General features: G+C 33.3%; 1 protein-coding gene across 1 annotated transcript in view; it reads right to left on the minus strand.

Annotated features, from left to right (window-relative positions):
• The window catches only part of LOC118194290 (calcium-activated potassium channel slowpoke-like), a 240,720-nt gene that overhangs the window by 100,312 nt on the left and 112,632 nt on the right, over positions 1-27,776 (minus strand). The window contains exons 8-9 of the mRNA XM_035365509.2: positions 12,104-12,195; positions 3,418-3,528 (exon numbers count right to left, since the gene is read on the minus strand). Coding sequence (XP_035221400.1) covers positions 3,418-3,528; positions 12,104-12,195 — 203 coding nt within the window. The remainder of the gene's footprint in view (positions 1-3,417; positions 3,529-12,103; positions 12,196-27,776) is intronic.

Genomic DNA, 27,776 nt, shown 5'->3' on the forward strand with positions numbered 1-27,776 from the left:
AATGCGTCATTCTACATCATTGAACATAACATTTTAATTGCCGATTCTTGTGCTGTAGCGTCAGCGAAAACCGAAAATAGTCGCCTTGTCGGCAATCCGCAATGTTGCAGATGTCATTACATCGAATTTTGGATACTTGGTTCTGTGCAACGCACCCAATTGCCTGATCCAGGGTACGAGTGATATATTTTACTTTTTAATAGTTTTAATAGTAGCACTTGAGCATACAATTCATTGACACCAGTTTGTGTTGAGTGTAACAAGTTCACTCAACACAAACACATGAAAAGAACAAAATGCAAAGTTTTGGAACCTAAATTGGTCAAAAGGAAAGTCAAACAGTCTGAAGATCTTGAAGCCCCTCTCTTTCCTGCCAGTATCTGTCATATACTAGATGTCCAGTCACTTATGGCATTCTTTACGATGAGAAACATCCGTAACACTGTCTCTCCCACATAATATACAGTTAGAGGACGAAAAGATGCCAAATCTAAATCAATGGACCGCAAGGCAATCATGTCCAGTCTCTAACCGAAAGGCTGCAACAGCGATTCGTCTTGGGGCAGGAGGTAATTTTAAAAGAGAGTCTCTCCAACGCTTTTGTTTAATTTGCTCTGCTTGCTTGAATCGGAAGAAATTATTCATACATTTTTTTTATTACTCGCACTACGATTCGATGAAATCTGTAGGATTTTGGTTCCTTTGCAAGACCCCTAATGATGCGGATGCGGATGGTCGTTGTTTCAGGTTTTGGGGATGAGGGTCAATTACATACTATACATTGTTCTGTGTGGCAATCCTGGATACATCGACTGAAAATTCTGGTAATAGTCACTGGATCTAGACGTACGAAAATTATGGATCGCATTACAAATCTGGGTATCTATGCAATTAAAATTCCTGCTGTTTATTACTTCTAAATTATATCTTTCCACGAAAGAGATAAAATAGATACTTCAGTGTGAATGGTGTCTGAAAATCACAGATCTTACTTAGAAAGTCAAGCGTCCGTGAAAACGAATCGACAGTACACCTTTATATTCTGGATAATTCCTTGAATTACTATTTGTATATTGATTTACTGTTTGCTATTTGTTACGCTGAGCTGCAGAAATACAATACAAATGTTTTTAACATTTAAGTCCGTTGCCCATTCCATAGGTTTTAAGCCCATTCCATAGGTTTTCATCTCATAGGACTAATTTTCGGATATAAATTTAGATCTAAGTGCCATTATTATGATATTTCTGGCAAAATGGGTGCCGGTTACAATGGATTTTACTGTACCATACCTATTTTACAGTCTTCACAATTTTCGGTAAAAATATTAAGCACATTTTATTTTAAAATAAAATTATTATTTTTTCCCGTATATAAGTAACTGTATTTAAAAAGTGTTTAAAAAATATAATTTTACTTATAATTTCGTAGGACCCAATCATACCATATGCGCACGAATTTTCATCATAACAATAAAACGTAAATTTTTCAGTGACACATTTAAACATTTTTCTGTTTTACACAGGCAAACTGTAATGTGAAATAGCAGTCGAGAATCTTCTAAAATTTACGTATTTAAAAAAGTGAACCTATTTAACATACAGTTTTAAAAAGCATTTCCTTATCATAATGAATTTTATGCAAATTAGACAACTGCTTTAATTTGCTTTTATTTTAATCTATTTTTATCCTTTGCGAAAGTAATGTTCAACTATTTAAAAGAAAAAATTAAATACATTTAGATGAAAATAGGGCAATATAAGAAAAAGTTTCTCATTTGAATAGAAGACACACATTTAAACTAACTGTATGTAAAATGTGTACTATTTGTTAAATGACATATATAAAAGTCCAACTTTCAAATTTAATCAGTTGCCATTTTTCCTTAAAAATAATAAAATTTTTTAATAAAACTATAGTTTAAAATATTAAAAATGTCATATTCTAATAAATGTTTCGTTAAATTTTATCGAAAATGAAGTAGAACCAAGCAAACAACTTGAACCGTGTAAAACAGAATGATACTCGAATCTTGCAACATTATAGAATTTAATTCTATGCAAATTTCGAAATCCCTGACAAATATTTTAAATATTTAAAGTTACACTTTTCCGAAACTTTTGGATGAAAAATTCAATTTTTTTAAATATGCCTAGAAATATTTACTTTAAGACGATGTGCAAATTTTTATTGGTTGTAATTCAAAATATGTTTCGAGAAAATTCCAAAAATTATTCGAAAATAAAAAAATTTTAACTATTTGGATTAAACCTAAATATCAGGTGTAAAGGTGGCGTATTAAGAAATAGATGTGACATATGAAGAAATACATATGAAATTCAATTAACATTACATAGCTAGAAGTTTAGTTAATTAAAATTAATTTAATTTTAATCAATTATATTGATTAATTAAAACTTGCTAATTAAAAAATTGCTCGTGAAGTTACTCGGCTTGTTATTTAGAAGTCCCATTTCGCATCAAAGTACGTTCGTTGTTACAATACGTTATATAAATCGAATATGTGCTATGGGTGGCGTTTTTGAGACGTAAAAAATGTCACCTGCCGACTAGAATTGCAGGTATAAAAATGTCTCCTTTTTTTCAGCCCCATTGACTGTACTTAGTTTGTTAATTATCATCATACTGAACGATTTGGTGGTATTTATTGGTACTAAAAATAGCTTAACCGTTTCGCGACGGGAAGCGCAAATGGTCACTTATGGCCGAGGCCGACAATCTCTTTCACGAGTCTCTGTTCAGGGCCGGAGGATTTTTTGCTGTTAAGCCTAAATCCATGAAATTACCGAAATATCAAAATGATGTTCTGTAGAGTTAATAATGTTCTGTAGAGTATTTAAACGGTATATGCTTAATATTATACTTTATTTACTTAAGTTACTTACTTTTTTACTAATGTCTGCTTACTTTTTATATATTTACTTACTTTTTACATATTTTACTTACTTTTTTATATATTTTCATGTAAAGTAAAGGAAAAACATATTTAAACGGTAATTTTAACATATATGATAGCTTAAAGAGTCGTCATAAAGCATGCCATCCGGAAACATTCAATTTACCTTATGTAATCAAAAACCACGTGCATGTGAGTCATGCTACTGTCATTTTGAGTAGAAGGTCAGACCTACATGTATCTGAAATCGACATACATAATCGACATACAATGCCATTTTGTGCCAAAAGTTAGTTTTTAAAACGTTCCAGGACACTGGCACAAATATGTGACGGCCGGGGGTGAACAAGAAAACGCTCTGGCACGCCAACGTGTCGGCTGGGAAGTGAGTGCGTTTCTTGCTGGCACGTATATGTGACAAACGGTGCGAAAGGAATAAGAATAAAGCCAATTTTCTTGCTTCAGAATTAAAACAGAAAAATAAGACAAAAACACGTTACCTGTGTAAGAACACAACTTCTACATCAACATCTTCACGGTCCTCATGAAGGAAATCCTTAAGAAAGTGAGACACAGACTCGTAGGTAATATGTCCACAAACTACGATATGCCTGCAAAAGTTGAAGAGTTAGTAAATGCACGTTTTATTTTCACAACAATGATTAAAACTGGAAAATTCCTACCTTTTCAGGGAAGGCCAAGTTATAATAATTGCTCCTTCTCTTCAGTTATGATTTACAATTCAAATTCCTATGGATCAAAGCTATCAACTGCTTATTTTGAATCTTTATTCCTGCCATTTTTTTGGTTATTTTTACGGTTATAAAAAATGGAAGAAGGGAAAACTACAGAACTAGAGAATAGAAGCAAAAAATTGTGAAAAAGCCTAGATTGTTAGTTAACTTTTAAAAACTAATCTCTTAACACAGCAATTAATTTGCTACCGATATTTTCTTAAGAATCAAAGACGTGATGGAGCAGTTTAATCGAAGTTACTGATTATGTAATAGTAAATTAAGGGAATTCTACTGTGATTAAATATTTATTTGTTCATCGAATAAAACGGCTAATATGATTTTTGATTATTATTTATTTATGGAATATTTTTGTAGCTATAAATAAGGAAATGCAGTTAAGTATCGGATATTCGAAATGCTTAGGTCGAAAGATTTAGCTTTTAAACTAAAAAAACTCAGTGGCGTAACAGCCCTAATGGGCCAAGGCCTGCAGTGCCCGAAATCTGCTTTCTTGACCGTGGGTCCCGGGGTGCGGATAGCTTTTACGATCACTTTATTCCATATAATGCATGAATAATTAAGATGAGAAATCTAACGGTGGTGAAGTGGCTAGCGTGGTCGCGCAGCTGCACCACAGGTCCGGGATTTGATCCCCGGGATGGGCAAGGTTCCTTAAGTGTTCCTGTTTCATTCCTTAAGTGTGTCGATAAAATGAGTACCAATTTCCCTTGGGGAGTAAACACCGGGGGTCCTGCGACAAGCTGACTACTTGCCCAGGGCATATGCTGATGCACTCCGGGGCCCAAAGATCATAAAAGCAGAAAAGGACATTGCAGGCCATGGCCCACTAGGGCTGTTGCGCCACTGAGTTTAGTTTAGTTTAATTAAGATGTAACCTGAAGAAGATTATCAGGAAAGTAATAAAAATGTATCTTTTGTCATCCACAAAGAGGTACCCAAGATCTGAATAGAATGGTGGGGAATGTATTCCCGAAAGAAGATGGCCATTTTTACTTTCTCTGCCGGAACGAAGGCATCCACTTGGCTGATTTTACCCACAGGACTCAATAAGATAGACCAATCCGTCTTAAAGTATACTACCACTCAGGACTGCTTGGGCTTTCCAGATGGAATGCTGTCTTTACATAAATGCGTACAATGTTTTATTCATTTGCTAGCCAAATCAAGATAACGCAATGGCCGCTTCATGAAAACTGAGATTAAAACCATAGAAATAAAAATAGCAGATACCTTCTGTCGAATGCTAAGAAATGGTGCACTTTTGCACACATCATTGGGTGCACTTTTAAGATATTAAGAAGACAGTTATTGAAATTTGCTTCAGCAATCTTTTTATATCTTAACGGTATAAGTAGCAATGTTGAATTCTTTTTCAGAGAAGGAAATAACCCAAAACTACGAGGCCAGGAATGTATTGGCTTGATTTTTAACTTTACCTTTATCAAAACATTTGTTGAACACAAAATAGGAATTGCAGGTAAGCGTCATTATGGTGTAACGTCTTCCTTTAAACGTCGGTTCTTCAATACATCTCATTAGATACCTTTCAGAATAGAAATATAATTCTCAGCCATGCCAGTAATACGCGGAAGAATGACATGCTGAGTGGTAAAAAATGCCATTAAGATTGAAAATAATTATTTTTGTTAGTTTCTAAATGATTTTACATTACGAACTTTTTTCAGAGGGAGTGGTCTGTACAATCAGACTTGCTCGCTTCGTGAGATCAAACTGGTCGATTCATGCTTAGTTGCCATTTATTACTCTGCGTTTAGGACATTCGACGCTTTTGCAATTGTTTCCACTTATTACACATTTCAGCTCTGGCTAAAATCTTTTCTCGTCATGTCATCTCTGGAACACGCAAAGACTACAATAATCTGTTGCATAGAAGGCGAAATGTACTCCTGTAGGCCACTTCATGTCGAATTTTGATGCAGACATCCTTGTAGTCTCACTGGCTCTGGAAAAGCCTTAAGATAAAGATAGATTGCTTCTCTAAAGCAGTTATTCTAGTTGATTACAAAGCGGCCATCCAGGCTGTAGTTATAAATCATGACACAGATACACAGATTATCTCAAAAATAAGACAAGCCTTGAATTTTCTTTATAAACACAACAAAACAATCGTTTTTCAATGGATCCCTTCACATGTAGGTATCGCTTCTTAACTATGAATCATTACAATTACCAAACATATTTCGTCATTCTAACATTCACAGTATTATTAAATTTAAAAAAAAAAAAAAAAACACTCTCAGTACAATCCGTCACCTTGTTCAGAAGGCATTATTTTCTTGTGTTTTCTTATCAAGTGCCTCTCATCAAAACGTATTTCTTTAGAATTTGCATTTGAATAATTTGGGTCATAATAGACCAAAGCTATTTCTCATAGAAATAAAAGAATTGGAATCATCATCTTTGATTTTCAATTATATCCAACATTCAATTTTTTAAAATATTTACATAGGCTATTTTATTAACAATGTTTAAATCCTTCTTATCACTAATTCCAGAGAGACAACGATGCTTGAGTGCTTTGTGATTCATGTTACAGAATTTTAAAAATTATCAACATCTTTCATGTCACCACATTTTCAGTTTTTCATATTGAAACACTTTATCAATCTTTAATGAAGGTTACCAATAAGCCCTAACTATCGCTTAGTCCCACAAAGACTGAAACTAAGGCTTCAGATTTGGGGGCGTATAAAATCGTAGTAAACATTGAAAAAGGGACAGAGAGGGGAGACCTACTATTTAAAAAGTTGAAATTAAAATTCCAGTTCAAGCATAATCTCTGCGGTAAAAAAATAGAAAATTCAGCAATTGTAATACCGATTAGGATATGAGACCGATTTCAAATTTTGATTATACAATATCGTAGTAAAAAAAACGGAGCTCTTTGGCCCCCCTAAAATTCGTTACACTGAAATATTTAGTGAAGTATACCTAAAATTGGAATTTAAAGTTCTGTTTAAAACTTCTTAAGATGTAATTGCTTTTAGTCTAAACTAAATGATAGTAAAAATGTAATATAATCTGATCTTTTCTCTTTTCTGTATAAAAACTACTATAGTTAAAAAAGGTACAGTCTTTTGTTTTCTTCATAAAAGCTAGGAAAGGGCGACAGAAACTCTGAAAGAATTCTCTTCTTAGGGCCTTCTATTGTGTATGAAAATTAACGGAAACAAGTGGATGATCAGGAGTTTCTCCTCGTAGCAATTTCGAGCTAGGAAAGATAATTTCCATATTTACGCATCTTTTTAAAGCTGAGGTAGCACGTATCCTATCGTTGATACAGTATTTTCGCAGGGAAAAACGCATCAGGGCCAGACGACTTTGGTGGCTATTTACAAATAGTCAAACCGTTGGTAACAGTACAGCTGATCCAGTGAAACTTCACACTAAAATGTAGATTCTCCTGTTGGAAAGAAACACTGCTTCATGCTTCTGTCACAGGTAGTTACTTTATGTCAAATCTGCAAAGTAGTTTCCTTCTCCTTAGGATTACTATATTTATAAAAGTTAGTTACTATATTTATAATTTTAGTTACTATATTTATAAAATAGTAGCATCATTCTTAGTGTAATTTAAGGTAGGAGATTTATTGCTACAGAGGCTGTTCTCACATTTTTAGACGATTTTGGTAAGCGGTAATAAAAAATCGTTTGCTGCAAAAGAAGTAATTGCAATTGTACTATGTTTTTAAAAGTCAAAATTATCGTCTGTGGCTTGAAAGTTTTGTTTTTATTCAAAATGGCGAATTTAACAAAGCAGTGGTTCGAAGGCTACATTGACGCTCTTTTCGAAGAGAAATATGCATACTCCGTTATCCAAAATCGATGTGAGAGTCATGGTATTGTGATATCTAAAGCGTCGATAGGTAATATCATCAACAAGAAAGGAAAAAAAAAAGGTCAAATTGGAGCCTCAAGTGGGACAAAAATTCCAAACTAATATCCAAGGAAAAAACGGACATCTTCGACTATTGCAAAGGTACGTTGTTTAATGTTAAAAGAAAATCCCCCTAGTCAAAAGACAGTTGCAAATACTTAAAATGCTCGGTGTCCTCTGTAAATAAAATGATAAACGTTGATTTAAATCTTAAGAAAGCGAAAAAACGCAATGTGCATCGTCTTCTTCCAAAGCCTATGGCTCAACGCAGGACACGCTGCAGAATTCTGTATGAGAAACACTTATCCAAAGAAAAATGGAAAACAATTGTCACAATAGATGAAGCATGGGTTTATTTAAATGATTGTAACAAAAAAAAAGAGCCATTTATTATCATAAAAGGGGAGAAAAAAATTTAAGTACATGGTTCAGAGAATCGAAAGAAAGTTTTTCTAAGGGATTCATGATTATTGCTGGTTTGTTGCCATCAATCTGTGAGACTCCATCAGGACAAAGCTAGCAGTCACACATCAAAATCCACTGTAAATTTCCTAAAAGAAATGGAACCAAAAACTGGTATCAAGGCCATAGACTTCACTGATATCCCTACTAAATCTCCCGATGTGTCACCTATGGAGTTTTGTACTTTCAGACTTTTAAAAACTGAAGTTATCCAAACGTTGTCCCCAAACCCTAACAGTACTCTGGAAAGCTGTTCGGGAGGAATGGGATAGCATATCTCTTCTGCCACTTCAAAAGGCATTATTATCCTGGAAATTGCGGTGTCGAAAGATAGTTCAGAATAAGGGATGTCAAATAAAACATTTAAAACACAAGAATTTTATGTAATTTAGTTTTGTGAATACAATATACATCGTCTAAAAAATGTGTGAACAGCCTCTGTATTGCTTATATTCCGATCGGTTTGAAGCTTCATAATTTGAGATTTAAAAAGACACTTCTTTTAATGAGTTTTCATTACTGTAATTTGGCTAAAATTGAACCTTAGAATTGCATGAAGACCATAAGCATATTTCGTATGGTACAAATCTACGAGTTTTAGAAAAATTTAGAATTTTATTTTCTAACTACTAAATGCTATTTGATTCCTATAATTGTTAAAATACTTACTGCATGTATTATATGTAAATCTCTGTTTGTGAATTGCGTTTATTAGTAAAAATATGCTTAACAGACATTTTGAATGACATTTCATAAACCTTATCAGAATACTGCATTCATATGTAATATCTTAGCGACATATATTAATATACTACGAATAAATATAACTTAGTTTTAACAACGCAGCAAATATTTCATAGCAGTGAATCTTAACTCAAGAGTCGTATAAACCTGTAAGGCAAAGATGTTATTATTTCTACACCATGGGACAACAATCGAGCTACAGCGAAAGAGCCGTGCACTGTTAAACATGCTTCTTGCGTTATTTCATGCACATGCTAAGCATTCAAATTACACATGCATAGTACATCAGGGTTTCATGCATTATTTCAGTCTGAACATTTTCAGATCGTTGCTTGAAAATTGCCTATTGCCTACCATATAGCACAAGGATACGAAAATCGCAAACGAATTTTAACTGTTAGTTTAACTGTTATGTCTGTATGCAGTTCAAAAAGAGGCGAAGTGCAAACTGTTGCTCTAGCATCTCGTAGACTCTTAGTCAAAATAAGGACAAGTATCCAGTTTCTACAACTATGGATACCTCGCCAACAAAAAAAAATGTTGAATGCTTCCGTCCCATGGAGCCTAGACCTGATGCTATTTGAATTTTATTTGGGGGAGCATTTAAAGGGTTTTTGAGCCCAACACTTTCAAAACTTGAGATTATTAATCTTTTAATTCCGTAAACCATTATCTAGCTGTGAAAACATCTTAGCACTATCAAACTTTTAGCCCTATTAAATTAGAAATATTAAAATCCTTTTTTTTAAATTTTATTTAAGCAATCTATACGGGGATCTAAGTACCTGAAAACACGAAAATGTGTGTTTTTCTAAAGCTAGGAAAGACCATTATTGATTCGATTTCTATTTTCTCAGAAATTATGGCTCGCATGCATTTTAAGTTTTATAACACTGTATTTGTATAATACTTGTGCAACTTTCGTTTTATGTAACTGTTCTGAGTAAAAGTGTTTTACAAAAATATACATATATATTTATTATATTTTACGTTTCTGTTCCTTCAAGGAAGTTTTATTTTCATCATAATAATACAATATTTTTTTATATATTTACATAATACTTTTAATACAATTTTTTTATTGCGAAACTTAAACTATAAAAGAACTTATTTCAGTACAGTGTAAAAAAAAGTGATTTGATTCATAAAAAATTTCAGTTACGCATTTATAACAAATTCTAAGAAAATATATATCTTGATTAGGACAGTTAGCTTTACTTGTATAAGGACTCTTGACACTCCTTAACAGCTTTGTTTATACCAAAATTATGGACATATATTTGTTTCATGCAAAGATTATTGATATTCAAATGTATATTTGTAATAGATTCTGAGAAAAGCTACATCTAGATTGGTGCGTTTAACCTTACAGGTATAATGGCTTTTAACTTCGCACAAAAAATTGTTGATGTCAAGATAGCAGTTGGAAAGTGAAATTATGTTAGCCATCAAGATTTATCCTATCATCATCGAATAGTGTATCGACTTGAAGGAAATTGACTTAAAGCAGCGTCATTTTAAACAAATTCTGCAAAATTTGCTAAGATGTCGTTAGCATGTTTTGTATGTTTTTAGGAAATTACAGCTCCTTTCGGAATTGTGAAAAATGTATTAGTCGTATTTTAAAAATGCTTATACATAGATTAATTTTAGGCATGATTTTAAAACCTAGTGTGAAAGAAATTATTTCTGCATTTAAATAAACGTTCTGTGTAAAAGATGTGCTAGTCATATTTTAAAATGTTTATATATTCCCGGTGTCGAAATATTCCATATATTTAACTTCAATTAATCAAAAAAGCGGGAAAATATTTGCAAGCTGGCGAAAGAAAGGAAGTTGAAAATAGTTTAATAATTAGTTTGTTCCACAGCCAGGGCTATATGGTAGGCAATATGACGGGGGACTCATATTTCGAGATCAAGTTCTATGAACGAGGTTCGTTCGCTTTGAAATATTTAATCTGATTTAGTGATAAAAAAGAGAGGAATTAATTAAAATTTTTTATATTAATTGAGACGAGTTTGATATGATTTACTGTTATTCTGTTTTTTTTTTTTTTTTTTTTTTTTTTTTTTTTTTTTTTAGAAGCGCTTTTGCAGCCATCCTTAAAATTCACTTTATTAATGGTGGCATCACATTTTAGTGCAGCTTTGTTAGGGATGTTCTTTGGAGGTACTATGTATGACAGATTGATGTTACTCTGATTGTTATTACTTCAGGCCTTAACTTGAATGACTAAAATAAATGGATTTGTAAAGAAGAACACTTTACGGTTTTCAACTAGACGTTTAAAAGGAGTTAATTGTTACATAGTTCTTTTAAAAGGTGCAGGCAAACTAACATGTGAGGAATATTTGGTAAAGGTGATAAATTGAAAGAGAAATTTATATTTAAATATCGTGCAAATTAAAAGTAGGAAAAGATGGAACGTCAGTATTTGAATGATCGCACAAAACTAGCGACGTAAAAAAAAAAAAAAAAAAAAAAAAAAAAAAAAAATGCGTAAGCTAAATTTCATAGATAGTTCAAAATGAATTCTGTGTTTAATGGAAAATAAGTAATTAAATAATTTCCAAATCTGCTAATTTTGGTGAAACATTTCTAATTTTAATCTGTAACGAATATTTTTTGTTTGTGAAGTTATAATTTTTGCTAAATATAGTATATTATATTAGCTAGAGTAATTAATTATCATTAATTAATTTTCAAATGTGCTTAAAAACAGCTATAAATTCCGCGGTAAAAAGATGCCGCAGATTTGTTAAAAAAAAGCACCGATACAAATTTCAGTATTTAATATTTCTGTTTTAATGAGATTAAATGCGTAACTTTTAGCAACTGCATAATTTCCAATTATGACCTCAATCAAACTTACACAGATTTAATTACACTATTCTGTCTTTTCTAGTTCTTTCCTAACAAAAAAAAAAAAAAAAAAAAAAAAAAAAAAAAAAAAAAAGTTGAATGTTTTAATAAATTATAAATCAGATACATTTTAAGTATTCGAATCATGATTTAAACGCGATGAAAACTAATTTAAAAACCCTTAATTTAATTTTTACACGATTAATTTCATTATTGGTAAATTTTCATATATATTGTAAAACGGCGTATCAGCGAACAGCTTTATCCGAGGTTCCATCTTGTACGAAACAAAAACAAAATAAAAGGTTAACAGGGTTAAGAATACTGAAACGTATGTAAAAATAAAAAATAAAAAAATAATAATAAAAAGAGAGGGGAATAAAATCGAAAAGGATTTAAAAGTGTGAACTACTTTGGGGTAACTACAGGTTTGTATTATTAACGATTATTAATTTTACCTTCGACCTCGTTCGGACTTGAAGGTCCCCCCGTATTTTGGCCGGGAACCAATCAGATCAATGATCTCCGGAATGCAGCTAGCAAACACCGCCTACCATTGGTCGGGAGAAGACACGTGACGTGCAAGACGAGGAAGCGATGATGACGAGGTGCACACGTGCAGACATAGAGAGGAAAAGAATAGAAAGGAAAGAAAAGAAATGTTCTCTCTCTTTTTTAAAGACTATCAAACATCAACACAAAACAGTATTCTGCAACAACAAATCGTCGTTCAGCCAATCATACGAAAAATACAAGACAAGTAATTGATTGCTTTTCAAAATACCGGATAAGAAATATTAGCTTATCCATTGCTAAAAAATTAGCTTATGCTTCGAGCACGTCAATTCCGTCGTGAGCATTTAGAGAATAAGACCGTTTTGAAAACATTAATTTTTTAATGCCATTTGATAAACTATTAAAATTAGTTGAGTGAAATAGTCTTTACATTTATTGGGTATTTGTCAAACGGAACAAAGTAATTCTTTGCGTAGTATCCTCATTTACAATGATATCGGTTTTAATGACCAGAAAATGATTTATATTTTGCTTAGTGTGAAACGCATGGTTTAGAAATCATTATATAAAAAACTCCGATAGCATGCTGCCAATAAAAAGCAAGCATTCTGAAAATTTAATTTTGAATATGCTCATATTTTCTTAATTTGGAATGAAACAAATTAAAGCAGCATCAAGTCGATTATTGAAAATCCTGACCAACAGACGCAATTTTAATGATTACCAGTATATGTTTCAGTCTCCAGAAGAGCAATCAATGCATCCAGTATTATATGCCAACTTAACAATAATTATACAGTTTAAGAGAAGACACAGAAAACGAAGTTTTGCAAAGATTTAATCTGTTACTGAAAGGCAAGGAAAAGGTTCATAAGCGGATAGACTATGAAATAGGAAAATTCTGTACATATTGTATTTTGTTTCTTGAAACATTTTCTATTTTTTCCCTGCTCAAAATGTTAGAATGATGGCTAATCAAAGAATTAAAGTGATTCGACAAGACAGAGCATACTTGGGAATTTTCAGGTGTTCGAACACACATCGAGTGAATGGATAAAACCACAGAACCGGCATCAAAGCTGATTGGCTATCACTGGTGTACACTCAAGCGCAAGTTAAGCCAACCTAGCATTTTGTTAATTATTTGAAGTACCTACTACCTTACTGATCCAACTTTTTTTCACATTGCTGGTCTATTTTCATTCCTTTTATCTTTCTTCGCCGACTGATGGCGGCTAAGTGAATTATCTCATTCTACCATCTTGATTCTTCATATATTCCTTTTGTTGTTGCAGACATTCTTTTATCTGATGCAGAGTAAAAGCGCGCTGTCGCGTGCTGTCACTCTCTTTCCATTCGACACAAGTCAAGTTCCTTGGGTAAGGCTTCTTTCAGATGATGGTATAAATGTCGTAACTGGTTTAAGCTGACTTCGTTGCTAGGCAACCAAACCTTGCTACGTCACAAAAACTGGTTTAGGAATTTTGGTATTAAGTTCGAAGTTTTCAACTCTATGCCGACTTGGCATAAAAGTCGACCAATCAGAGCGAGTTCGTGAAACCTATTGAGTAGTAAAACAGAGCGGGAAAGTTGTAGACATATCAAACGCATGCGTAAATTTAGATTCACTAATTGGCTACAGCTTAGATCCTGTCTCACAGGTGTGAAAGGAACTCCCGCGTTTTACGCTTTATAACTGCAGGTGTGAAGGGAACTCCCGCATTTTATGCCTTAAGACTACATGCCTATAACAATTATGCCACCGGCCGCGAAAACGTGGTATTGCGCGCTGAGTTCCATTCTTGGAAGCTGAAAAATCTGGATGCAAGACGGTTTCATGGTTTCTGTCATATGTAGCATAAATACGGGACAGTTTTGTAGTAGAAAATTACTTCCAAAGCTATAGTTGCAATGTGCTTTTTGTGCTTTGCGCAATTAGCTATAAAAAACCTTACCGAAGCTATTTTTTCCTAAACGGTAGTCGCTGAGTGCTGTGTTATATAAATTGGCCATTTATTCATATTAATCACATAATAAAAGTTGTAAATAGTTTAACAATTATCTGTTAGATTAGTAAACTTCTGCTGTTTCTAAAATAGTATTCAAGCGTCATTCCAAAGCAATCCAACGAATGAAAAAAAAATTAACTAAAAAATAAAACGAAAAATGATAAAATTTCTATGCATTTCGATGTTATCAAACAAATATTTAATGGCACAGAGAAATTTGGAGAAAAGGTGAATAGCGTTTATAAATTAATCGCTAAATGCCAGAGATCCATCACAAAAAGCGTAAACAGTATTGCAGGTACTGGCTAGATGTGCGCCACGTGTAATTATAAATTTCTGAAGAAGCTTACTGACTGTTAATAAAGACGTTAATAATAATACTACATATAATTATTAATAAAGACATTTATTTCTAGAATTTAGGGTATGAAAATAAAATTTTTCTATTGAAAGGTTGTAAATACCCAGAGGATTTGTTAAATAAATAAATAAAAAAAACAGTTTTATCGCACGTGTATCATATTCCACGTTTCTGCATAAGTTCTCCCCGATTGCATCTCTCTCCTTAAACAAATAACCCTTGCGTGCTTTGCCATGTTACAGTAGGCATAACTGTAGGTAACCTTAGATTTCAACTACATTCACAGGAGATTGACAATATGATGGTGAAAGTCTAAAAAGGGCAAGTAAAAGAGAAGAGTTTGACAATGAGGACATGATGTTTAACAGAGACATGTAGCCGGTTATATAATTACAACGTAGAGGTCAGAGTAAAAAGTTAAATGTTTAGCTTTAAATTATCTGACTCCTATCTAAACAAATTATCTTGGACAGGTAAGATTTTATTACCTAGTAGCACACTATAGGTGGAAAATGCCTCCACCATGAATTCTGATTATCGATGATGATCATAATTATAAAAGACAGCTTTAAATATTTCCGTAGAAAATTAAATATTGAACTAAAATGTTAAAAAAATTGTTTTGCAAGCGTCATTCAGGGTCTACTTATATAATTAAAATTACCTACTTAGTACAGATGATATGCAATTTTCGCACAAAGCATAATAACGTGTCACGAAGAAACTGGGGGATCTTCAGGAAGTTATGAGAGTTATCAGAAGCAATGCAGTGTGTCCTGGAGATTCTGTAAATGCTTTATATACAACCGTTTAATGTGCCGATAGTATTTTGATTTTAAGGGGACTCATACACCTTAAAACCCATAAGATCTTCGAATATGTGACTGTTGCAAGAATTGGTATAACTTATTTATTTTAAAAGCAATTACTTCCAACTTATTACAGCTGACTACATAATATAGCTGCTTTCTGAAATAGTAATCGGAAAGCTTGTGTTGCCACAAATATTTTATAATTTAATCCGCTTTTGACAAAATGTTTCGTCATGTTTCCCCCTTGCCCGCACAGTTTAAGATATTCTGTTGCATAATTTAGCTCCATATTTAATATATAGCTTTTATAAGATTTAGAAACTACTGTGAACCAAAAATTTTAAGAATTTTATGTTGAATTTTTATTTTATTTGGAGTTGAGTTTATAAAATGTATTTTATTAAAAAAATCTGTAATGTTTTCGTGCATAAAATTTTTGAATATTAAAATATTCATCAGATTTTTGGTTCAGTTCGAAAATAGTGCCCAAATAAAGAATTCCATCAAATTTCAAGTATGTACCATTAGCCATTTTTAAAATATCATGAGCGCAAGGTGGAAAGATGGCGAAAAATTTTGTCACAAATTGGATAAAGTTACAAAAATATTTATGGCAACACAAACTTTCTGGTGACTAGTTCCCAAAGCAGCTATATTATGTAGTCAGCTGTAAAAAGTTGGAAGTAATTGCTTTTAAAATAAATAAAATATCCCAATTCTTGAAACAGTCACATATTCGAAGATCATAAGGGGTTTAAGGTGTATGAGGCCCCTTAATACCCATCGATATGTTCATGAAATGATACTCGTTAGAAATCTAAACTTTCTGGGGAATAAGAAGGACAAAGAATAGTCGTGCTCTTCAAATGGATCACGAACAAACTATGACGTCATGATAGGGAGCATTATTGTTATTTGCTGGACATTAAGTTTTTTTTTTCATAGATACAGTATAAGCATATCTGACCTGTAAATATGAAGAGACAACCATTTCTGTGGTATATCGAGAACTATCGATGTAGTATATCATAATCGGATTTAAAGCGGGCACTGTGCCAAGCATCGAAGCGCGCGCACTGGAATGCAAGTAGCTGTAAATATAACCGTGTTGCGAATGATGATATATTTTGTACATATAATATAAAAAAGTAGCATGTAGAGTAAAAGTGTGTATCTTGTGAAATAATTACTCACTAAAAGAAACACGGCAATTTCCATTCATGATATACTTTTTATCAGGGGATCCATTTTGCAACAGGAAAATCTACCAAGACTTAAAAAGCATGCTGGCATCCTGCCATGAGTATCGGTATCTGTTCTCAAAGGTTTCATTTTTGACACGCTACGTTATTCATTCAATGAAGCAGAAACTGTGGCTCATTAGATTAGGTCACTCGACCAATGTCTGATTTCCTCGATGCTGTGAAAACTGATGCAATTGTTTGCGAGAAATGGACGATGTTGCGCTAATATAACGCATAATTTGATCCACAGTTTGTAAAATGCAAGTATTGTCCTGCGCAGATTTAATTCACAGTTTCATTTTACAACCTGATATTCATGACATTAATTAATCCTCACTAATATTATAACGGCGAATGTGAGTTTGTTTGCGTGTTTGTTACGCTTTCACGCCTTAATTACTAAACCGATCATCATGAAATTTTCAAGAAATATTTTTGATATTGTAGAGTTCCTCACTTTGGAATTCTAAGTTAATGTTGGAAGTGAAGAATCTAAGATCTGATAAGCGAATAACCGCTTGTGTTCGGTGACAAGAAACAACAAGATAGAAGGTTAACTAACCCTTTATTATTCCAATAAGATTTAACAAAACTCCGCCTGAGAGTGTACAAGCAAAGCCCGCACTTGGACTTGAACTTAAAAGACTAAGAATTAAACCAAAACTAAGATTAACTAAAGAAGTATAGCCGAAGCTATCAAGGTTCAAAACAAGTTGGCCTCTTAACTTATTTGACTACGAAGCTTAGCAAGGGCCTGAATTGAGGAGAGAGTGGCCAAAAAGGCAGACGCGCGTAAATCAGAAACTCTTGATTCTCTCTGACTCAGTAAGTAACTTCGTGGTTTAAATACCGCTCCTCCTCATTTAATATTCAGCAAATTCCAAAACTACGTTCTGGCCGGAAGTAGTAAGTTGAGGTTAAGAATTTGACAGAAAAGGAACTTTAACTTAAAATTTAATTGTTAATAAAATTAACATAATTCTTACAATATATTAGAAAAGGTTGTAGGCTATAAAATGTTTTCTTACGACTTTAATTAGCCGAAATATTATTTAAAAACTACTTTTCCCCTACATTTTTCACTTACATTGTTGGGGTTTCGTTATCAAAGGGATCTGGCTATGCGCCATTTAATTTTTTCACAAATATCAAAACGGCGGTTGGCTGAATTTCGACACACAGACCTCCTAATTCCAAAAATTCGTTGGAATCCATCGATACCATTCTCATCTTCGGACGACTTTAATCAACTTAATTAAAAACTCTGAAAACGTTAATTTGAATGAGACTCAATAGCGACATTAGGGATTTTTTCTTAGGTCTTCCCGTGTGGGTCCAATGAATTAGTGGTAAAAATTATAACTTTTGATCTAATTATCCAAATTTCTCGAAATTTAGAAACTTGTATTATATAATGAGATGACTGACTGGCTAATTCATGTGAGGAGAGAACACGAGTTATGTTTCCTCATGAGTTAGGCATGAAAGACATGAAACGTAGCAGTTTGATTCATATTCATGTTACATCAGAGGAAAACTACCATCTCGAAACTAGCTCGTTCATCGTGATTCGAGTACTGGAGGAACTATCAGTTTGAGCAGTCTTATCCATTTCAAGAATGAAGGGTAATTTTTTTAAAATAGAAATCAAAGTAACTCTGCAGGGAAAGAAAAGATTTTGGTCGATTCGGGTGCAAATGAACATTTCATCGAGATTAAATCATTCTCTTATTGAATAATAGAACTGCGATAAAGTACATGAACACTGGTTTTACAGATACAAATCTAAGTTAATGTCATATTTTAGTTCGTGATGGAAACCGAAAAGAAACATTTCAAATTTATCATTCCTCATTAAGTACTAGATTCATTATACCGTATTTATCCTTCCTCCACTAAGTGTTTATAAAAAGAGAAACGCGAATTTTAAAAAAAAAAAAAAAAAGGTTAATCAAATGTCTGATTTATTGGGTTGGCAACTAAGTAATTGCGGATTTTTTTTAGAAAATCAAAGACAGTTTTTTCATGGAACTAAATAACTTAATTCTGTAATGTATTGCCCATTTTGGTCAATGACCCTTTTGCCATCATTTAGGCAGCATCATAATCCCACGTTCATAAAACTTCTGGTTTTTATTAGCAAAAAACTGAATCAGGTACGATTTGACATCATCATCATTATTGAAATTTTTACCATTCAAGGAGTTTTGTAAAGATCGGAACAAAAAGTAATCAGATGGTGCAAGGTCACGACTATATGTTGGATGTGGCAAAACATCCCAAACAAGCTCCAATAATTTTTGCCGAGTGACCAAAAATGTGTGTGGCCTTGCATTGTCATGATGAAATACAACACCTTTTCGATTTGTCAATTTCTTCAACTGCATTGTTTAATTTCGTTAGTTGTTCAATTGATCGTTCAATCAGAATTGATCGTTCGGTTGGGTGGTAAAAGTTCAAAGTAGACAATTCCTTTGTAATCCCACCAAACTGATAACAAAACCTTCTTTTGATGAATATCAGCTTTTGATGTTGTTTGAGTTGGTTCAGCTGGCCCGCTCCACGATCTTTTCCGTTTGATATTGTTGTAAACAACCCATTTTTCATCGCAAGTTATCAGTCGTTTTAAAAATGGATCATTTTCATTACGTTTCTGTAGCAAATCGCATCTGTTAATGCGTTGCGTTAAATGCGTTTCTTTCAGTTCGTGAGGAAGCCATGTATTGAGTTTTTGAACATAGCCGAGTTGTTTTAAGTGATTTTCAATGCATGTATGTGATACATGAAGCTTCTCTGCAATCTCGCGTGTTGTACTGTGACGATCCGAATCGATTATTGCTTTGATTAGGTCGTCATCAACTTCAACTGGACGACCAGAGCGTTTTTCATCTTTGAGTGAAAAATCACCAGAACGAAATTTGGCAAACCAATTTTGACACTGCCGTTCTTTTAAGGCTTCGTCACCATAAGCAGCACATAACTTTTTATGAGCTTGCGATGCGTTTTCCCTTTGCGGAAATAAAAAAGCAAAATATGACGAAAATGTTCCTTTTGATTTTCCATTTTTCAACAAACGCAAAACGAAAACTACGCAACCGATCAAAAAACGTTTTTACTGATTGACAGCTGAATTGCCAACTATCAAATAACAAAATGTGTTTTACATTTGTACTACGTCTGCAACCCTAAAATTTCAACTGAAGCCATCTATGAGTGAAATCCGCAATTACTTAGTTGCCAACCCAATATATTGACTTACCAATTAAAAGCAGTGCTCAAAAGAAACCTTTAATGTAGTAATCGATGAGCTACTAAAGCACACTGGAGCAAAAAGGAAAAATAGAACAATTACGTCTCTCCCGTTCTGCTGGGCCGATTGACGAAATTCAACCTGCGTTTTTCATGTCTCGAAAGCGCGGCATAGGATATTTATTAGATTTATATATAGCATTATTCTAACATAGGTATTTTGACTTAAATGGCATGCCAATTTTTTTTCAATATTTCGATTCTACGACTCAAAGTATACCAAACTGTCAAGTTTTGTAAAAATCGGACGAGTAATTTTTAAAAAATTAGTTCTCAAAATTTTAGTTACTCAATCTTAATTGAATTTGATGTATATTTATTAGTATCTCTTTCGTATTAAATTTACTCGATTCCTTCTTCCAGAATTCTAAATTTAGACTTAATCCAAATATAATTCGCACATTTTTTTTATTTATTTTTAAAATTTGTATTTTTAAACATTTTTTATAAATTTTTATGAAAACATTTTTGTATAATAACTTATAAAATTTTTAATATCATCTCAAAGTAGCTATATTTCTAGGTACACCTGCAAAAAAATAGTTTTTTTATTCAAAATTTCCTAAGATATATATGAATTTACATATTGGCGCGTTTTGAAATTTGGCGTCGTCTTTTGAGCAATAATAACGCCAAATGTGCTTTACGCACTTTGTTAAAATTATTTGAAAGTTTTAAAGATGCCTTTTTTTCTGCTCGTGTACAATAAAATAAAAGGAAAGGAAAATAATTTAGTATAAAATAAGAAGTTCGCCAATTTTTATGGCAAACTGAAAAAAATGCGCCAAGATAAATATTTGAATTTCTCCCTAAATTTCGCGCCAAATTTTACAAAGTTAAATATTTGGGCATAATGAGCTGTAGAATTGAAATATGGAAAAAAATTGGCATATCATTTCAAAAAAAACTAAGGGTGTTTTTTGTCAAAATATCTACATTAGAACAATGCTATATATAAATCTAATATATATCCCAAGTCGCGCTTGGATATATAATGACATATATCCAATCGCGACTTGGGATATTCCAATTTATATATATCGACTTGGGATATATATTAGATTTATATTATTTCGAGACATGAAAAATGCAATGTGAATTTCGTCAATCGGTAAAGTAGAACTGTCCTATATATATATATTGTACACCAGTAGACAAATGCTTGTTTAATGCAAAGCACACAAAGGTTATATGTCTTAGGAAGGAGCTCTGGAGCAATTTTTGTTTTTTCAGAAAACAGTAGTTTTAATTTGCAGTACTCGTGAGAAAATATTCCCAAATCCTCTGCAGCTAAATTATTCCGAATTCAGTGGTTTTGACCATTCGCCTATAAGTGAATATGCCCTGCGGGGTAATATCCAAGTGTATATTGAGTCGAAATAAATGCTTTCTGGGGATTGTCAACAAAGAGACTAGTTGTGTTAAATCTTTGCAAAACTTCTTTTCAACGCAACGACAACAGCCAGCGGAAAGATAGTCATAGACAGAGGTGAGTAAAGAAATAACAGCGAGGGCAAACAACGGCACAGGCGAATGCGGATTATATCTCATCTCGGAATACCTTTTGCCATGTTCACGCCTAAACTCTCCGCCGTACTTAGGTCTTGTTCCCACTAACTCTAGGATCTCGGGGATGCAACTGGCAAAGACGGCCTAGAAAGGGGGTGAGAACACTCATTCATATAAAATAAAACTTTCTCGGATCATGCCAGTGAGAATCAGAGAATTACTTCTGAACAATATGATGTTTGACACTCGGCATAGCGCGCAAGGCAGTCAGTCTGAAGCACATTGAATATTTTTTTACAGGTAAGCATAATTCAGTACATAATATCAGTTTTTAACAAATGAAATACAAGTTGCAGTAATCTGTATTACTACATGAACTAAGAATAACTTATAGGGATCGTCTTTTGCATGTGCCTTCAATTTGGCGCTTCACAAAAAAAAAAAGTCTGCCACAATTTTTGATAGAACCACATGCAAAAGTGCCAAGCATCAGACTTAAGCTTTTATATTAAAACTTATGTAAAGTTTTGAACACATCTGATATAATAATAAAAAGTTTTTAAAAATGCTATTTAATTTCAAAAAAAAAATTTATTACTGCATGAGTGGTATTTAACTAATAAACCTTAGTATTTTGCATTAATATAGAAAAGTTTAAATAGTAAACTTTACAAAATTCTATATTTGGGTTAAAAATTTTAAGTTCTATACTTCCATTAAAATTCTATATTTGATTCTATATATATTTATATATAAATATATATATATATATATATATATAATTCTATAATTCTTATTCGTTCATTTGCATCTTGGCAGCTGAGGACGATGGTTCGGTAAAACTATCGAAACTAAAATTTAAAAAAATTAGCAAATAAAACTGTGAAAAATTAGCAAAAAAAAAAAAAAAAAAAAAAAACGCTGATTTTTGTTGTTTGACTTCTAAATTAATATTCTGTATTTGGCTTAAACTTCGGTAAAAAACTTTAAATATGTTAAAAATTTTAGTTTGAAAAGTATTTTTAATACACTTTATGAACTTTATTTTTATTTTGCTGACTAGTTAGCCATTTAAAGAAAGGCAACTTTAGAAATAATGTCGACCTGTGCGGGCACAGAATGAACTGGTCTGCGGATCATCGCGGTTGTTAGCAAAATCAGTAGACAAGCAAGGTTAGGCTCTTCCAAACACTGACGTCACTTACTTAGAGAAGTTGCAGAATTGAAGACACAAAGGACGTACGGAAGAAGTTCCCTCCTATATCATCCCCGACTAAAAGTCGACATCGTACAAAAGCAAATCTTTAATCTTAATTCTTAGTGTATAGAGACCAATAAGTATTTTATTTTATAGCAGGAGACGTGAAAAATGTGCTGTGCCCTAGTCAGGATTGGAACTACTGATCTTCTGTTTGCTAGCTGGACGTACTTTCCCCGAAATTAGACGGTAAGGTCGAAGAAAATACCTTATATTCTCCCCCACTTAAAGAGCGACTGAAGTGGAGAAAACTCACTCCTCAGATCGAAGTGGTAACCGTCGACCATTTGTTTTCGGTTCAGGCGCCACCTGTGGAGATCATTAGGCATTTTGTTTCGGTGCAGTAGGTGCGAAGAATGAGCAGTGGTGTCGCCGGTGTTTCAACTCCGGGGCTACCGACTGAGCTGCACGTGCTTCCCAAGTAGCACATGATGTAGCAAAGACGTTACCACGACCACTTTGCAACGTCTTTGCTACGTCATGTGCTACTTGGGTTTCAATTACACCCCCTAAGACACACGGTAAGGAGGAAAACATACCTTGTAAGTAGGTGAGAAAATGTCACATTTCTTTTTGATAAATTCTTTTACTACGGTTCATTTAAAACAAGTCTAAGAAATAGATGCTACTTACAAACATCCATTGCACTCTTCTCTCTCAAACTTCAGCGCATTTCCGCAGCTCTTTGTTTACCTGTTCATATATTAAATTTCCACAAAATGAGAACTACTTGATAGTTAAATCACAGAAAACCGGATATTTTTTTGCATTTTTTAAAATTTATTAATAACTAAATTCCAGTTTCTTTCTTATTTACAATTCAATTTCAATTTCTTTTTGTTATATACATTTTAATTAAAATTGACTTCAAATTTACTAGAAATGTGAGTTTGTAGGGTCATTAGATATTTTGAAGCAGGAGAGATGAAAAATGAGCAACGCCTTTGCCGGGACTCGAACCACGGGTCTCCCGAATACGCGCCGAGCGTTCTGACCACTACACTACGAAGGCATGCTAAGAAGGTGGGAGAAATACCTTATAAGTTTATAAGAAATTAAAAAAAAATGTAACATTTTTTAAAAAGAAGTTGGTAGTTCTTTTGGTTAGCACACTGTAGGATTTAAAAACGGTTAGACAATGAATTGAATTCATGATTAATTTAAGGCATTTTGTCCAAGCTTTTGTGAGAAATTTATTTATTTATTTAATCACAAATTAGGTTTATGAAAACAGTATAAAATGCTAAAAAATACGAAATTCGTGTTTTAATTTATTTGTTCCAATATAACTAATAAACTCAAAATTTATATATATATGTATATATAGATAGATATATCTGTATATGCTGCAAGCTTTTTCTAGGTCTTTTCCCTTTATGATATGAATAAAAAGTATTATTAATTTATCTTCTGTTATAAAGCGAATCAGCAAGCAAGCCAAGCTAGAAGACTCGCGTGTTAACATGAAAACCATAGTAGATTTAACGACCGATAAAGCTAACTTCATTGCGTGTACGGAAGGTACGCAGGCGTGCACGGAATTGAAAAATGTAATTAAATTTTGCACTGGGATCTTGTGAGCTTCCTGACGTCGAAAACCAGACTCCCAGACGCATTTTTTTTTTTTGTTTTGTTTTGTTTAATTGATTTAATTTGTTTTAACATACTTTTCCAAAAATTTGTTTTGCACGAGAACTTTAGTTTTTTAGTTAGATTTCTGCTGAAGGAAATGGATTCAAAATCGCTACGAAAATTCATTTTTTAATTTACTCTCAAACCCAAAGGCCAGAAGCACCTAAATGAAAGGCAAAAGTACGAGCCACCACGCTTCTGGCTGATCAGATCTCTTCAGGATAAAACTATGTAAAATCACCACATTACTCAAAACAACTTTACAACTGTTTTATTATTTCCATGTCAATTTTAAGCTTTAGTTACATTTTCCATTTTTGCCCACCTTGAGAATAAAAGAACCACCTTGAAACTGGTGGCTTCCCAGTCGCTCTATAAGTGGAGGAGATGTAAAAATTTATCGCTTTATCGCATTCCCCCGTTCGTGATCTTGTGGTATAAGTGATAAAAAAACCTAATTATGACGTGGAAGATTTGTGTACCAAATACTGCGTTGATTTGTCAAAGATTGTTTTCTTTCGAAAATATTTCTGCATTCTTATATGCAATAATACGAATACCGATAGGGCATAACATAAAATTATGCGTTTTACAGTTGCCGTTTATAAAAAGTTGTTTGCAGGTTGCTTTATCATAAAAGTTATTTCTTGTTCCTTTTTATGGTTATCTTGGTTATGTGAAGAAACTTTATGAAATTTCACTAGAAGAGATTAAGTTCTTAAAGACAAATAAAAACTTCTAGACAAAAGAAAAATTATGTATATGCATGAATAAAAATTTATCACCATAGAAAAAATTCTGTAAAATTGCAAGGATTCTAGTCACATTTGTTCACATTTTCAAATTATGTAAAAACTCAAATGCTACACGTCTGGCTAATATGTGATTTATCATCTGCACACATCAGTTATTTCGAACACGTGGCTTGTGAGACATGTTTACCAATTCATTAAAAAAAAAATTAGTGTTCCTTAGTGCTTAATCCTCCCAAATTCATCCGCTTTGCTGTCATTACCTCTGGCAAGCTAATACAGATGAGACGAATTTCGAATTCTTTTTCTTTCTGCCACAAGAAAGGTCATTAAAGGTCATGGTAAGGTCGGTCATTAATACCTGGAGCTGCGACCCAGGACCGATCTATTTGCTCTCATTTTCAGCTAGTTCTATATAAGCTAACAGTGTTCTTTAATACTGATCTATCTAAATGTTCCTATACAAATTTATTGAACATTTAATTCAGTTTTTGAAGTTTCATTCTGATAAGTCACAGAAGTTTTCACAAAGTAAGCTATTAGCAAATGCACTTATATTACCTTACAAACATTAACTTTATTTTTCGCAGCAACAGGAAAAAGTTTTTTTTAAAGAATTATAATAATACCAAGCACTTTAATCTGGTAGACCACACTTTAGTTAAGCAGCTTCATACCCAAAACTCAGTTCTTGAGACCGAAGTGATTTAAACAGACTCTCTGTCAAGTTTACAGACTATTTCGAGCAGTAGCACCAGACATCAGCTACTTAAGGCAATATAAAAACAACTGGTATTGATTTCTGGAAGTCTGAGACCAAAGTTTCGATGAGTTCTGGTCCACACTGGTAATTAAACATCTGACGAAACTGCGAAGAATGACACACAAGTTCACTGACTGTAGCCTTACCTACCTCATATCTTAAAGCTGTATACTTAGCAGTGAATTCCCTAAACAGCGGCAGAATTGTTGTAACATGGCCGGATACGGACAAACATGTATCCTAAAGTCGACCAGGAATTTACTTAGAGGTTCTTCACAATTTGCCCCATACCTAACTTAGCACAGCCCGTGTACTTTCTGCCTGCATCGTTTTGGCTGAGAAATAATGAATTCCGCGTCTACGATAGCGTCGGTGATCCTGATCACTATTTATTCCGCTGGCCCGCATATTAAAACGTTTCACTTGACAAGATCCTCCATGACCCACATACAAGTAAGTATGTTTCAGGGTTTCACAAATATTCCAAAGGCCAAAGGACAAATCTGTTGCCACTTTTCGCCTTGCTACTGGCCATGATTACCTCTCCAAGCATCTATATCCTATACAATTTCTGCCAAGTCCTCTTTACCAATTGTGGAACATTTGTGAGGAAGTGGACCTGAAACATTTGAGTCACTGCCTTGCACTGGGCTCGGGACACTTGTGGGAGAAATACTGGAAAGATGAACGATTTATAGACTTACTGTAGTTTTAGTTTTATTACCTTATAAGGTATTTCTCCCACCTTCTTAGCATGCCTTCGTGGTGTGCTGGTCTGCACGCTGGGCGCATATTCCAGAGGTACGTGTTCGATTCCCGGCGAAGGCATTGCTCATTTTTCCCTTCTCTTGCTTCCAAAAAAATCCTAATGTCTCTACAGTGGCGCCCGAACTAAAAGGGTGTTGGATGATGACTCTCCACACCCAGGCTTTGGCGATTGGATCCCCTAAAAACCCCAGTCGCTTTTTAAAAGGGGGAGTATATAAGGTATTTATCACAACTTTTTGGCATGCCGTCGTGGCGTGGACGCTGGGTGGTCTGCACGCTGGGCGCGTATTCCAGAGGTCCGTGGTTCGATTCCCGAGGAAGGTATTGCTCATTTTTCACTTCTCTTGCTTTCAAAAAAATCCTAATGTCTCTATAACCTGTTCCTTCTGTTTGTATTTTTGACTACAGTTGTCTTCTAATCTGCCATTGAAAATAAAAAAATATTTCAGGGTCACCTCACCCCCAAAAAATATTCGCTCAGTCTCATAAGAGATTGTTCTGCCACTGCAAACCGCCTGAAATAAAACTCTCTCAAAATCTTTATTTAAGAAAACGCCGGCATCTGTGTATATTTGAATTTCCTTGTATATTTTCCCTTCGTATTGAATATTTCCTTGTGTTTCATATCCTTGTATAATTTCTTGTACACCGCGAAAAAAAAATCGGGCAGATCTATATCTCTCGTTCTACTTAGCCAGTTAATAAAATTCAACTTGCGTTTTTCATGTCTCGATAGCGCGGCTTACGATATGTATCAGATCTATATATAGCATTGTTCTAATAGAGGTATTTTGGCCCAAATCGCACTTTATCTGAGATAGCATGGTAGTTTTTTTTCCTTATTTCGATTTTAACACTCAAATTATGCCAAGTGTTGTAAAAATTGCACGAGTAATTTTCAAAAAATTAGTTCTCAGAATTTTAGCTCCTCAATGTTCATTAATATCTCTTTTTTTTTAATCAAACTGATTTGATTCTTCCTTTCGCATTTCGAAATTTATGTTCATTCCAAATAAAATTCGCCCATTTTTTTATGATTTGTTTTTAAAATTTTTATTTTTAAATAATTTTTATAAATTTTCCCCCCAAAAAATTTTGAATTATAATCTATAAAATTATCTTAAAGTAAATGCATTTCTAAGCATACCAATTAGTCTTTTACTTAAAATTTTTTAAGATATACTCGAATTTACATATT

This window comes from Stegodyphus dumicola, chromosome 1 (genome assembly GCF_044657685.1).
Source record: "Stegodyphus dumicola isolate Sdum_Otavi_A_Nest chromosome 1, ASM4465768v1".
NCBI lineage: Eukaryota > Metazoa > Arthropoda > Arachnida > Araneae > Eresidae > Stegodyphus > Stegodyphus dumicola.